The 15,620-nt window shown below is 37.8% G+C and overlaps 2 protein-coding genes across 5 annotated transcripts in view; both read right to left on the reverse strand.

Moving 5' to 3' along the window:
* LOC134793514 (methylcytosine dioxygenase TET) overlaps window positions 1-15,620 on the reverse strand; it is a 149,224-nt gene that overhangs the window by 73,951 nt on the left and 59,653 nt on the right. For 2 of the 4 annotated variants that reach the window (XM_063765093.1, XM_063765092.1), the window contains exon 4: window positions 6,125-6,211. The exons of the other annotated variants lie outside the window; for them this stretch is intronic. In XM_063765093.1, the coding sequence (XP_063621163.1) occupies window positions 6,125-6,211 (87 nt within the window). The remainder of the gene's footprint in view (window positions 1-6,124; window positions 6,212-15,620) is intronic. 4 annotated transcript variants of the gene reach the window in all.
* The window catches only part of LOC134793521 (pre-rRNA-processing protein TSR1 homolog), a 561,986-nt gene that overhangs the window by 50,733 nt on the left and 495,633 nt on the right, over window positions 1-15,620 (reverse strand). The window lies entirely within an intron of this gene.

Consider the following 15,620-nt stretch of genomic DNA (forward strand, 5'->3'; position numbering starts at 1 on the left):
GAAAAAAAATCATTACTAATTTAATAAGTCCTTTTTCTAATATTTACAACGATATTTATAAAGATAAGAAGACGCTTTTACTGGAACAAGTACTCATTGTTTCTAATAATGAGCGCAAAGTCCTGAATTTCGTCGACTAGTATCATCAATTTTGCATTATTTCGACTTTTCTTGTAAGAGCGCTCTTAATAAATATGTAATCAGGAATTTTCTCGAGTCCGTCTGGGAAATTATAATTCCTGTCACGACTACACTAAATCCATCCTCCGCCCCGCCACTGACCAAATCCCTCAACGCCCCGATCACTCAACCTCACAGCGCATCAACCCCTGATCCAGGAACCCCTCGACCCTGAACCAGAAATTTTCTCGAGTCCGTCTAGGAAATTATAATTCCTGTCAACTAAATCCATCCGCCTGTCCCGCCACTGACCCAATCCCTCAGCCCCCCGATCACTCAACCTCACAGCACATCAACCCCTGATCCAGGAACCCCTCGATCCTGAACCAGCAACCCTTCAACCGCCATTCCCCGACCCCTTAATCCCTGACCCCTTAACTCCTAACCCTAATCCCCGATCAGTAGCCTTACCAGCTTACCACGAGTTTGACATTGATATATTCGCTAGCATGTTTGTAACTTGCTTCCTATGCAACTCGCTCGTACTAACCTTAGTGTGAGCGAGATGCATAAAAAGTTACATTTAGATTCATAAGACGTTACCGAATGTGTCAATGTCAAACTCGTGGTAAGGCTTCAGTTGCAGTACATCAAATTGGTGGTTTTCGGAAGCAAATGCTCGAGTTACTTTAGAAAACCCCGAAATCACTTAACACGTGCCTTTAAAAATTGAGGAGTTCCCTCAATTCCTCATGGATTCCATCATCAGACCAGAACCAAAAATAATACGGAAACACCTTGGAGGTAACTTCTTCCAAACAAAAAAAGAATTACTCAAATCGGATCACAGGTGCCGGAGTAATCGCTGAACATACTTACATTTAAAGAAATCATCATCATTATCATCAAAATAATCATCATCATCAGGTCTACTTCAGCAAATTGGTGGTTTTCGGGAGAAAATGCTCGAGTTGCTTAAGAAAACGCCCAAAACACCATGCATGTGCCTTTAAAAATTGAGGAGTTCCCTCAATTCCTCATGGATCCCATCATCAGAACAGAACCAAATTAAAATGGGACCAATTCGGAGGTAGCTCCTTTCAAACAAAAAAAGAATTACTCAAATCGGTCTACGGATGTCGGAGTAATCGGTGAACGTACATAGAAAAAAAAAAAAAAAAAAATAGCCACAACCGAATACAGAACCTCCTCCTTCTATGAAATTGAAGTCGGTTAAAAATACCACTAAGTACTCAAGTGTCATAAATTTATTTATCTAAAAATAAATACGGAACACTGAAACAACCACCAGTTAAGTGTTCCACGTCTTGTATATTTCCAGTACCGTAAAAAGGAGAAGTCGTAAACGCATTACACAGGAATTGTTCTTCCATATTCAAACAAATGGAATTGCCACGTAATCAAAGGGAGTATTCGCACTACTTGGACTTCGTCATTCGTCGGGATCAGATGCGCGAAGTCCAATTTTTCAGAAGGCTTTGATTCAGTCTGTTTCGCTCGTTATAGTATTCCCCTTCTGCTTCTATTCGTAACTAGTCCTATAGTCGACGTCACAGTCGTATTTAAGTATAGAATTGTATAGCTTTATTACAAATATCTGGGAGAAAACATATAAAAACTCAAAATTGCGCGTTTTCCCAGAGATAAGACCTAGCTAGATCGATTTATCACCCTCGAAAACCCCCATATAGCAAATTTTATCGAAATCGTTAGAGCCGTTTCCGAGATCCCCGAAATATATTAAATAAACAAGAATGGCTTATTGTCGTTTAAAAGTATAAGATTAGATGGAGTAAAGTGCAAAACATATCATCGACATCGATTATACCTTTCACAATAACCTCGATATTCACCAATTTATAGATGTTTTTTAACAGCTGTATACGAGTATATACCCAACTCCCACAATAAGGGTTCCAAAAAGGAGGTAAGCTAAACGTGAGCTAAACTATGTTAACATACCTGTATAAAGTTGGTCTAATTGTATGAAAGATAGCTTTATGGATATGGATAAATCACCTAACGGATAGGTGTCACGCGTACATCTTCGTTTTGGAATTCACGGGCCTATAAATCCCGGTCTTTTGATAGGCTTGCGTGGGGATAAATTATGTACATCTTTTTTTGTTGTTGGTGCGTTGGTGAAAGATATACGCCGGTATCAAACTATCCTTTATGTTTGTATCGTGATATTATAGGTTAAATGTGCGATTTACCTACTCTCTTAACATGTACGACACTGACCCAAGCACGCGGGACGGGTAGCCGGGGTCAGTACGGGATCACGGGGTACATACGGGATAACTGACTATTAACATTCTTATCTCGTTCCAATAAGGTTTACTATTGATCACCCTACTGTGTTTCTGATAGATACAACCGTTATAACTTAGGGGTTAGGAACCCCATGTCTGGATAGTTTCAAACTTATTTACTAGATGCCGATATTTGTAGCCGTGATAATTTATTCGTTATGTTATAAAGTTTATGTATTATATGATAAATATTTTTTCAGCGAAGTGCATTCTACAAAAAAAGTAAAAAAAAAAAGAAAACCGACTTAAAAAAGGATGAAATAAAATATTATCCTTTTTTAAGTCTATGCGTTACCAACTGATATGTTTGAAGTCGGTGCCAAGCCAAGTAGTAACAATACCAATACTATTATAAATGTGTAACTAATTCTGTCTGCCTCTTTGTCGTCTTTTCATGGCTAAACAACTGAACCGCTATAGGTGAAATTTGGCAAGAAGGTAAATTCCTTAAATTGTTTTATATTTTGAAATGGACGGAATGGATGGAATAGTCTTCTGGATAAGGGACGGGAAATACACACAACCTCCTCCTTCTATGAAATTGAAGTCGGTTAAATATGTGCCATTCTCATTCAAAAGGGTACTTATTGTAGGTTGTCTATAAGGCGCTATTTCCATACAGATTCAATTTGAAATCTACCTTATCGACAACCGACAATGTTGGTACCTTTTGGTTGAAAACGTCACTTTGTATCATTGAGGCTGCATTACAAGCGCTACGACCGCTACGCCGTAGCAAGATTCGATACGCTACGTTTGCAGCGATGTTTCCTTCACCGGAAAATAAGTATGTAACTGCCCGATTCGAACTTTAAGATACGTCAATTAATAGATCTAGAAACGATATGGATTAGATGTGTCGGTGTCAAAAGTGACGTTTTTGTTTTAAAGAAGAAATTAATTGACGTATCTTAAAGTTCGAATCGGGCCGTAAGTAATGAGTTTTTCGAACTAACGCAACTTTATCATATTATTAAGATATAACAAGTACGAGTATGTGAAGTACCTATGTAATAAAAAGAGCTTGAACCGCGAGTTACACGTGTGTAACACTAAAATTCACTACAGTATGCACGGTGGCTAAAAAATAACTGCATTCCCGTTGCCAGGGAGGTCTCGGACATTGTATACTGATCAACTTTTACTATGGGACCAACCCCGAAATTGCGAAAAAACAATTTACCCTCCCAAGAAAATGGACCAGCCAACGATTTCGGGGTTGGTCCCATAAGAAAAGTTGCTCAGTATAATCCCAAAACCTCTCTGGCAAGGGGAATGCAGTTATTTTTTAGCCACCCTGTATACACCACGATGTTACCTAAGATTCATGTACCTATAGCGACCGGTCTTTATTACTGTCGCATGGACAATAGTATACAGGACAGTAATAGGACACCAAGTAATCTGTGAAATTGGATCCACGCTGGAATAACCGATTTCCTATTTGAACGTTAACCGTAAATCAGAAAGCCGATGTGCACTTGACACAGCACCTGTGCAAAGCTCATCGCAATTTATAACGAAATGACGTGTCAAACGAAACCGAACAAATAGGTCACTTTCGGTTTCAGGCCCAATGCGGATAAAGAGAGCGGACATTCGCGGATTAACAAATACCGACGAATATAACGGTTTGTGTAATATACATTGCTGGGTTGTTTTTAGAGAGTTTTCATTTTATGTTGTACAGTCAGTATCAAATCCTTAGATCGTGATATCCAGAGTGGCCAAATATATTGCAACACACCTTTGTTACCGCAGAGATAGGGTAGGAATAGGACGTTGCAAATGTGATGCGATATATTTGGTTTCTTTGGCTGTCACTATATATTTGATGCTTGGATACTAGTCTCACCTAATAAATATGAATAATTTAGTTCAATCGGATTCGTAATGAAACGTATGGGGTTTTGATTATCTGAGGTTAAAACCCTAACCACTTATATTCATTCCCATTCGGGAATGGCGTAATGTTTTAGATATACTTAAGGATGTGTTTTTAGTTGTTAGCGTAACGATTCTGGGCAAGAAAGAAAGTATGCGCCTTTTTTAACTAAAAGTCGGTGTTGTGTTGTAGATGAGTTGCTTAAGTTTATAAAAGGAGTTTCGCAATTGTGTATTCTTTTTCTAAGGAAGAATCTATAGCCTCTAGCCGCCCAGACGTCAAAAATGCCAAGAAAAATGCAGTTTTGATTTGTCAAAGCAAAGATTCAAATTAGAAGGGAACAGGAGACCTTTTTATAGGTCTCTGGGTGGCTAAAGGCTAGCACCGCCGACCTCTATAATTTTATTCCCCAATGCAATGGGGGTCCGCTCAGGCAGCATCATTGTGGAGTGAATTTATTCGAGCGTTTTTTCCGGGGCAAGTAATGCAGAGATACCTAGAGCGCGCAATAGACGCGGTCCAATAAACGAAAGTCGTCATCGGCACTCGGCGAGTTCATTCAGTCGCTCATAATTACTGCACGATACAAGTTCGAAGGTTGTTTTTACGTTCGATTGGCGCTCGTAAACAGTGCCAGCCGGGATTGTTTGATTTCTAATTGGAAGCGAGTTCATCGAACTGAATTGGTAGGTACCGTCTTGAACACTACAACATGTTAGGTTCTTTGTGAGATTGCACACCCGCAGTTTTGTATGACGTTTTTGACCTTTGCTTAATCATTTGCTGCTTTATTTGCTTTTACTTTATCTGAGACTTGATCACGCTTTTGAGGCCATATAATATACGATAGTGATTACTGATTACCTACGCTCAATTGTAATAAGTAACGGCGCGATTCGGGAAATGAATTAGAGATTCACTAGATATGAAATAGTAAAGATATGTGACGTTTCACGGAAAAAGGTACTTTATGGCGGCTGGCACTTACGCTATTATTAACGCCGCTCCAATATTCAGCCGGGGCAATGGTTCCTTTTGCCGTGGAACGTCACATATATCTTTACTATTTCATATCTAGTGAATCTATAATTCATTTCCCGAATCGCGCCGTAAGGCTGTATTACAAGCAAGTTATCAATTCATAGGTCGTTAAGTAGATTTATAACTTCAGGATATTTTTGTGCTCCACTATAGGAAGAATAAACTACAGTCGTGGTTATAAAAATCGTCAATGGTGGAAACTTATATGTATAAATAAGTTAAGATCTTAAGCGCTAAGACCGCCTGTTGTTACCTCAAATTGTCTTTGTTTATGTTTCTGAGCAATATATTTTATTGTATTTTGGATTTCACGGGCCTATAAATCCCGGTCTTTTGATCAGCTTTAATGTCATGTAGAACGCCTGCTGGAACCCGTTCACAGGCGCTACAATAATCACCCATGAACCGGTCGCAGCAGGCATTGGGACTATTGTAGAAAAAGTGAATAGTAGAACGGTCTATGGATTGAAGTTTGGGTGGACAATGAGACTGGGCTATTGTAAAGAAGTCCGGCCACCTGATGCCTATTGTATATCATTAAATCTAAACCAGACGATTTTCATAAATACCTAGAGTCCTAGAATATCTTAGATGTAAATTCTCATAATTTTATATTACCAAATATTCTGAAGTGTAGCAAGGTATCATAACAATCGAGCACATACATGTTAATGATTAGTAATTAGTCACATGAAAATGAAATAGCAGAAAAAGACAGAAAACAAAAGAAAGAAATACTCACAGGCGTCGTGACGGTTCTGCCGCGGCCTCGACCTCGGCGCGACTCGCTCTTCACCGTCTGCAGGGTCCCGTCCGGCCCCAAAATAAGCTAAAACAACATACACACCACATACTTAACATAAAGCAAAATAAAGAACACAAAAGAAATGAACAGACATGCTATGTAAAGGGGTAAGATGGCGACAGATTAGTTTTTTAGTAAATGAATTTTGTTTAATGATTGTGCATTAGTTTTAATGAGGGAAATGTTGATGAAAATTATGTAAGTAACGAAGACCTAAGGAAACTAAGTATTATAGAGATTTATAAAACACTGCTCGATTTGGGGCATTTGGGGAATAGGCGCAATTCTGAAGGCCAGCCTTAATTTATTAAAGGTAGATTTAGCGAAGTTTCCATCTTGAAATCTTATTATAAATATCAAATAATCAATCGTACAAAAGTTAAATTATCTGATATTATAATTTATTTTAAGACCGCCTGTTGCGCCATCTATGGCACTACAGTGGAACTTAAGCAACGAATCGTCTACATACGTATCGCAACCTAACTGTAACGCGATGAGTAGAAGTTTAGCTACTCGCCGCTAGGTGGCGTCAAAATCAAATCTGAAATTCTATATTTTATGATGCTTTGATATTATATGTTGTAGTCTGCGGGCTCAGCACGGTTCCATTTTTATCGACTATCACTATGCGCGTCCCTTTCGCACTTACATACTTGTTAGAACGTGACAGGCATGGTGACAAGGGATAAAAACGCGACCGTGCTAAGCCGCCTGGTTGTAGTATGAAATTATGAATTTAATACTATTAATTGCACTCGCAATCACCTTTAACATTTGATCCGATACGTATAGAACTAATTGTATTGACTTAAATGAGAGGAAGTTTATAAAGTTTTGCTTTGTAAAATACTTTGAAAAGTTGTTAGAAATACTTTGTGACATTAGTCGCATATTCCATGTTACACTTTTAGCCAACTGTCAATCCCATTGACAGCTGTCATTGCGTCGGAGTTCAGCAACCTAACGAGCATTTCCTAGCCACTAATTAAATTGGAGAGATGTATACGAATAAATATAGTTGCTGTTACGGCACATGGCCCGCACACCTGGCGTTTCGTTCCTGTTTTTGTGTTAGAACGCGACATTTGTTCTATTGTCGACTCTTTCTATCATAGTGCTTTCCCTGTCTACCTATTCTCATTCAAATCGCGAGTTTTATAATTAAGTACATACAGTGGAGAGACAGCCGATGTAATTTGTATTATGTAAGATTGAAAAGTGACGCAAGTAAAGTTTTTCTAGATAATGTATAATCTTATGTAGATACAATTATTTTGTGTAGTTAGTCAAAGGCAAATATATTTGTCTTACACTAGTACTACATAGCACCCAAAAGTAATGAGTACCTATAGTTTTTTGTTCTTATTTACTGACAAAGTACCTAACATAAAATGAAAAACAAATTAATTCTGTTCGGTTATTATTCCGTTGGCCAAGGAATGTATTTACAACTAGTAAAACAAAGTTGACACTCAATTATGACATTGACTTAAGCCCGGACCTTCTTCGTTAGGTCATTTAATTACGAGTTTGTGTGTCCAAGTTAGTTCTGAACAAACTACCTAAGCGAGATACGCTTCGTTTACTTATATTCAGTTCTGTCTGACTTCTTAATGATAATAATTGGAATAAGTTGTTTTAATATTTGGAGTTTTTCGGTTACATTTTCCGGAAATATGGACATAAACTCGAACGGTTGATGGTTACTGGGAAGGTCGATGGAAAGAGACCGAAAGGACGCAGACCAACCTGATGGTCCGACCAAATCTGCTCAAATCTCGACACCAAGCTACATGATGCTCTCCATGACGACAGGGACAGACACAGATGGAGGAGCATCATCAATGAGAAACTGATACCCCATCGGGGGGATCACGACACTCAGCAATGAGGAATACGACGGGAAGAGGTCTAGCGCCTCACATGTACTGTTCCTCAAAATTGGAGCTAGCTATACTCTGTATCTTTAGGTATTTAAATAAAAGTAAACAAAATCTCCCCTCAAATGGCTCCTTAAGCCAGTTGAGGGTAGATGAAAACATTACATGATCAAATAATGTAGGTTAAAGTCAGGTCGTTCAGTGACTGATCCGATGAAAATAAATGTTATAACTACCCGAAATTTTACAAATTGTTTGTTTACTTTTATTTACAGACTAAATATACAGACTATAGGTAGGTGCATGAATTTAAACAATTTGATAGTTTACGTGACAAGTTTCATCGGATATATAATAGCATCTTACAATGACGCTTATAGTTCATAACCTCAAGAAGACAAGCCTCACAATCTCAGCAAGCTTCGATTCCGCCGTAAAACTATTTTACGGGCAATTATTTCCACACGCGGCGTGGGTGCGGGTTGGGGCAGGTCGCGCACGCGACTACTTTCTTCACACATACCATACATGACGATAAAACTGACTGAGCCCTTAACGCGACGACCATATTGACGTGTTTGTAATGGAGCATAGATCAAGGTTAGCGTTACCCGCTCCCCCTACTGTGACATATCTATACGTAGGCTGAATATTCGAAATCGTTATATTATTCTAAAAGGGTTAATGATAATTACAAAAACTAATAAATACATAGTTGATATTGCAGTGACCATTGCCGGTACGTAGGTACCAAACTAAATATCCACTACTTATAGGTACTATGAACGTATTAGGTCATATAGCTTTCGGATTAAGTAATGGAATTTAACAATTGTGTCTAGAAATACTTTAGATTAGAAGAATCCAAAAGTCAAAAATACAGAATATAAATAAATATAAAGGGAACGCCGGTGATTTTAAAATCATTAACATTATATTTAGTAAGTATCATACTTGAAACATTCGACATCCCGCGCTAAAATATGATGATGGATGTAAATGGCAGTTTAAAATCGGTTAAGGCAGGTGCATAAGATAATAAACGCAAGATAATCTCGACCGTTAATCTGTACAGTGAAAATATCGAGGTTAATTGGTCGTTTTGTTCCTGGCCGCATGGTTTTTTGCCGTTGATAAATTGCGGCGCGCGTTTAGTGCTGCTATTCGACGACAGATGGCGCGCAGCGTAATTTGCGGAACTACGGTTGCATTGTATTCGAATAGTACGCAGTAATTTAATGGTATCCATTTCATAATTGTACGGTAGACATGTTATTCCTGACAGTTTATAAATATGTAATTCTATTTAACTTAATATTGTTAGTCGTGTTGTAATTTAAATGTCCACATTTCGACTTTGTAAGTACTTGGCTTGGTAAGGGTAGCCGTAGACATCCTTTTGAGTAAATACAAAATGCCGTTATGCTTTATTTTATGAGCAAATAACGTGAGAAATTATACGAAGACGTAATGTAATATATACCTGTGTTTTTGGCAATACCAATACATGTTTCTCGCGAAATAAGTTCGTAGGTACCTACAGAGTTTCGTATGGTTACTTACTTATGAGAAACTTAATAATTTTCATAAAAAAAACACTCAATTCATACACCATTTGTACATTCGCATTTGAAAAATTAAATCCAGTCACAACAAAATTTAAGTTACACTAAACTAGTCAACTAAACGTTAGTCTAAGTCCTTTTGTACAATAGGAAAACCAACCGAACGTCTTAGGTGTCTAAGTTAAACTTGAATCAAAATATCAAAGTAATATACGAGATAAGAGAAGTAATTCGTTCAAGTAAAAGGTTGGTAGTCGTGTGTGAAAAGCAATTGGGCGGTGAGAGTAGGTACCGAGTCAGCGGTTGCGGCGAAAATGCGATTTGACGCGGCACTCGGGAAACCAAGCGACTGAACAATTTTTACCGTAGGCGTAGGGGGCCTACAATGCTTACACGAGGGAATTTGTCTTCACATTTTAAAAAGAGAAGAAAAGTTTTTTTTAAACCATGGGAATCTCTCTATCTGTACTACTTTAAAATGGTAAGTAAGCTACTGTTCCGGAGCTCTCGAAACAGAAGATAAGCAAAAAATTATGGCCCTACCTTAAAGTTACTATAAGGGCCACTTGCACCATCCCACTAACCCGAGGTTAAGCGGTTAACCCAGTGTCAAATTGTACTTGTAACCATTGTAACTCCAGGATTAAACGGTTGACTCCGGGTTAGTGGGATGGTGCAAGTGGCGCTAAGAAGATTAAAACTGTTGATATTATGTTTTGTAATGGTTGTAGCTATAAGATAGGTAGCTTAGAAAGCACTTAATCACAATCTCTGAAAAGCTCCGCAATTTAAAAGTACTGGTATACCTACGTTCGGCACATGTGAAGATCAATACCTAATACATCTTCAAATTCGCTTCGTCAAATGCTACACCTTATATTAACACCAGCATGTTTGCAGCTCTCTCGACGACTTGTATCAATACGACTGAAGTTGCAATACCGTGGTTAATAAAGGGTTGCCAATGTTGGCAATTTGAACTTTAAAGACCAAGCTTCGATGTCTTAGCTAAAAACTCCCTGGAAGATACGAGTATTTATGTAATTTACAATAAATCGTTTATTTACCAAATATTTTTACAAATTGACATAACAGATCGAACTTAACATAAATCAATCTTAAAATCTACTTAATAATCTACATATATCCTAAAATAAATGACCTAACTTAAAATCTAAACACATTACTAAAATCTATCAGCCCCATCCCGACCCCCACCCAGCCCAAAAGTGCCAAAGATACTAGCGGCATTACCGCGCTGGATGGCAAGCGATATCTGTTGGACTAGGTAGGAGCCTGACCGGGGATCGCACCCTCTGTCACGTAGACGCCGCCCCAAGTCTCTAAAAAACTTTTTTGCCTCTGAACACCACGGCCCAGCGGTTTCTACTGCGACTGGGACAAAATCGTACGCTGGTTCCAGGTTGGCGTATTTTACGCGTTTGAGCCTCGCGGCATTTTCCGCGGCTGCGCCTGCCAACCTGCTAGTGGGAGCCAGATGAGTAGGCGCAAATGTACTCACGCAGGTTGCATCCCAAAGCAAGCAGCGGCCTTTGGCCCACGGAACCAGCGTTAAGCCGTCCGGGCGCTTCCCGTCTGTACGGCTCAAGCCTTGAGGCTCCAGAATGCAAGGCACGTTCGCCGAGACCATGTAATTAGATTTATGTAATTAGATGTAGTGCTTATTTTTTCTTTTTGATCTATCGTCAAAATGTATATCCTCCTGAGCCCCTGAGGGGCCTGAGGCCTTTATAAAGGATATATTAATTTTTAATTGCAAGTATTTTATTTTAAATGTGCCCAATCAAGACATTTACCAAAGACAGTCATATTGGAAGGTTTTATTTATACAAAATAATACCCGTTTACATTAATTGACACTTTGTGACTACGAATAATTTTACCGCTGTCTCTCCTTCACAATGACTTTATCTAAAAAAAAGAGTTGAGAGATTTATTTTGTTGTTGTCAATCATCGCATCAACCAGGGGGCCGATTTTTGAATTTCGAGTGCTCGATTTCGCCACTCTAAAATCGGTGGAAAACAGCGTAATGCTGATTTTTGAAATACGAACGATAGAGATTGGGAATCCGAGTGGTATTGACCACTTGTTTTCAATTCTATTGTGCATTTAAATGCCGGGTACTGCAGATATTATTGAACGAAATACTCGAAACTCGAACGAAATCGAGCGGTCGAAATTCAAAAATCGGCCCCCAGGGCTTGATTAAGTGAATCCAGTTGTGAAATTACGGGCCCCAGGTATCTAATTTATAGCCAAACTTGATCCCAGGTTTGAGAACAAAGTAAATATCGTGGATATTGTACAAGATAAACTTCTCCTGCTTTTGTTTTTAACTTTCTGAACTGAATAAAAGCCTAAAACTTTTAAGAACATTCTGTTAGCAATGTTCTTGAAATACCGCTTTCGTTTCTTGAAGTTTGGTTCGTTATTGGAACTTCGTTTAATGTTTTTTTTATTCGACTTTCAATTAAAATTATTGTACGAATATTCGTCCAACATTCTCAGATGATTTTATTAATTAGTAACACGGTCAACGTACATATTTTCTTCTTGTTTACATCGGCGACGTTCAATAACCAAGATACTCCTTGCCTGTAAAATAAATTAGTAGGTACCACTAATAATCCACAACATGGCCTCCGCCAAATACAATCTTGGCAGGCTATATATTCAGTTGTGAATTAGAATAAAGTCATATCTCTAACTAAAAACCGGTCGATTGCGAGTCGGACTCGCGTTCCAAGGGTTCCGTACTATTACCGATTTTTTTACAATGTAGTTTTTTATGTGGAACGTAAATGAAACGGAACCCTAAAAATCAACTTAAGCATATGAAACGAGTAGGCAGGTAGTTTTGTAGGTTGGTATACTACTTGTTGTAAATAGGCAATGACCTTAAGCAGCAAAATATTAGTAGAGCTAGCCCTTGACACGTTGAACTTTAATCGGTTCCAGCAAAATGCCATGTCATGATAGTGGGTATACGTACAATATAGTAACTAATAATGATTTAAAAAGGGATGTGCGCATAAAAAAATTAAGGGTTATTATGTACCTAGAGGTTTTTAACTAAGGCTACTGCGTTTAAAGAAATTAAGATTGAACTTCAAGTGTTAGTTAAACCAAAAAGAATAGATAGTATAGAGGGGTCCTGTCATTGTAAATTTTGTAGTCACTGTAAATTTACTGCCATCTATCGACACACGACTAAAACTCAAAATGAAAACGTATAAAGTTATCAAAAAATGTATATATATGGATAAATGATTTTATTATTTTTATATCATTTTGATCCATGTTCATTCACTGATATCTATGTGTTAAAATTGTTAAATATGAAACGGTGTCGTCACGCCATCTAGCCGAGGATAGGCTAAAGGTGTGTGCGCCATCTATTCGAGAATGACTTTCACTTGAATTCCGAGGCACGTTTTTTCCTTAGACTTTATTCGTCTTATACGAAGTTACATATGTCTTTGGTTAAACTGACTGTGTGTAAGTATATACGAGGGTTGCACTGAAAATGTCGGGAATAGAGAAAACTGTCGCATCTAGACGGTCAATCTTTATTTTAATACATACTTAAACTCAAACTGACCACGCATATAAATTTTCTTTTGAAAGTAATCATTCTGTAATGCACACGGCTCATAATCCCAAAGTCCTTTTTGTATGGCGATTTTGGGGCCTTAGTGGTTTTGTATGAAATTCGTGGAGTAGCCAACGGAATTGAAGTTTTTTTACATATATATATATATATATAAAAGATTTTTTTACTGTTGTCATATGAATATTTAGGAATGTCGAAATCTGCCGATATGCAACTTTTTTGGCAGTCTTTTTAATTAACAGCACAAATGCGATTTTAATTTTTGACGTCGCTTTGGAATGACATGCTTCTTTAAGATCACCCATGGGATAAAATGAAAGTGACTTTCATATTTAATTTTAACTGCAAACGAGCGTACGATGAACTCTAGTTCATAAAAAAATAACAGAAGCCCATTGTAACTTTTATTTGTTCGCTGAGGGCATATTGAAAACCGTTTAAAAATATGATCCGAAAAATCACTTGGCCAAAAATTCAAATAATGTTCGACATACAATTTTCAAATTGCCAGTAATTCTTGAGTACAAATGACAACCAAATGGAATATACCTTAAAAGTTTTATAAAGAGTTACATTTTTATAAATTATATGCCTGTTTCTATTATGTTATTTCTAAGTGTCCCATTCCCGAATATTTCAGTGCGACCCTCGTATATACTTGTAGTAAAGATCCTATTGGATTGGGCAACTATAGTCTGTATCTTTAGGTATTTAAATAAAAGTAAACAAAATTTACCCTTAAATGGCTCCTTAAGCCAGCTGAGGGTAGATGAAAACATTACATGATCAAATAATGTAGGTATAGGTGAGGTCGTTCAGTGACTGATCCTGGCGGTTTTGTATTTGGTTGGTTAACCAATAAATGTTATGACTACCCGAAAATGTACAAATTGTTTGTTTACTTTTATTTAAATACCTAAAGATACAGACTATAGACAATTTCGTCTACACAAATAATAATCTCAGGTATCGTATCGTCTCCATTGCTGTATAACCCACATACACGCTTTGTTTTTGCCGCAATTGTGCCTGTGCGTCACGGCAGTATCCGCCGACAGCGGAAGGCGATCAATTTGTTGAATTAAGCGAGCGATGCACAGATTCACTTGCACTGAAAGCGTTATATGGGACAGATTTCCCGGCACTTTATTTTTCGGTATAAAGTATCCATCTATTTGAAGTTTTGAAGCATGTAATTACCTACTTTTTATGTGAAAAATTTGACGATACGCAGTCGTATTCGCTTGAGTGAGACTAACGCGAACCTACTAACATTATTCTTATATGATCGATTACTCCTTTGGAACGGCAATTAGAATAGTCTTTACTAGGGATTGCAAACCGGATTGATTTTGGCCTCAATCCGGCCGGACCGGATCCGGTTAGGTATAAGGATATTAAAGTTTATTAAATGTCATATTTTTCAAGTTTTATGCGTTATATGTGAAACAAAGGTTACAAATGTATTCATAAAACAAATATTTGAAGTTAATAAGAAATAACTATTTAACAATAAAATAAAACTAGTGTCCCCTGATATATCGACGCGCATTCGGCAAAAGCCCATAGGAAAAAGCTTTATGTCCACGCAATAAGAGCGAAAAAGTCGTCGTTCGGCTCGGCTCGCATCGGCCGGCGCCTGCCGACGCGTCGACGGCTTTTTCGCTCTTATTGCGTGGACATAAAGCTTTTTCCTATCGGCTTTTGCCGAATGCGCGTCGATATATCAGGGGAGACCCTAAGACTACCATTAGTTATATACCTAAAGTGTCATTCTATGGAACTTGCTAACTATGTAAACAAAAGTCACTAGTAAATTCATCATTCAGAGACAATTTCAATATGACGGTTTGTTTCCATAGTTAGCAAGTTCCATAGAATGACACTTTAATGCCGCTACTCGCCGCTAGAGGCGCTCCTATGCTCAACTAGTGTGTGATTGCGCTGAATTGAGCTTCCGTCGCGGATAAAAATGTCCTCGCATTAAACAATAGACAGCCGGTACACTTTCGTTCGACGAGTTTGATTGGTCGCTCAATAAAGTAACGTTTACGTTTGACGGATACATTTGTTTAATGTTATTTACTATAATTCTATTGTTTTCCTCTTTGGATCATAAAATATTTAAATTTAAACAATCATCTAAATCCAAGCTACAATAGTTAATAAATGTAGGTACAGGTAGCAATCTAGCAATACTATTCGCTTAGCACCTTTGATTGTAGATTTTTAATGCTCCGAAGTAACCTAATTTGAAACAGAAGAGAAAATATTGGATGCCTTTATGATTTAGACTAAATGTTAATAAACATTAAACTACTTAAACGGCTAGCTAGAGACTGACGATTA

This window comes from Cydia splendana, chromosome 9, assembly GCF_910591565.1.
Source record: "Cydia splendana chromosome 9, ilCydSple1.2, whole genome shotgun sequence".
In the NCBI taxonomy this organism is placed as follows: domain Eukaryota; kingdom Metazoa; phylum Arthropoda; class Insecta; order Lepidoptera; family Tortricidae; genus Cydia; species Cydia splendana.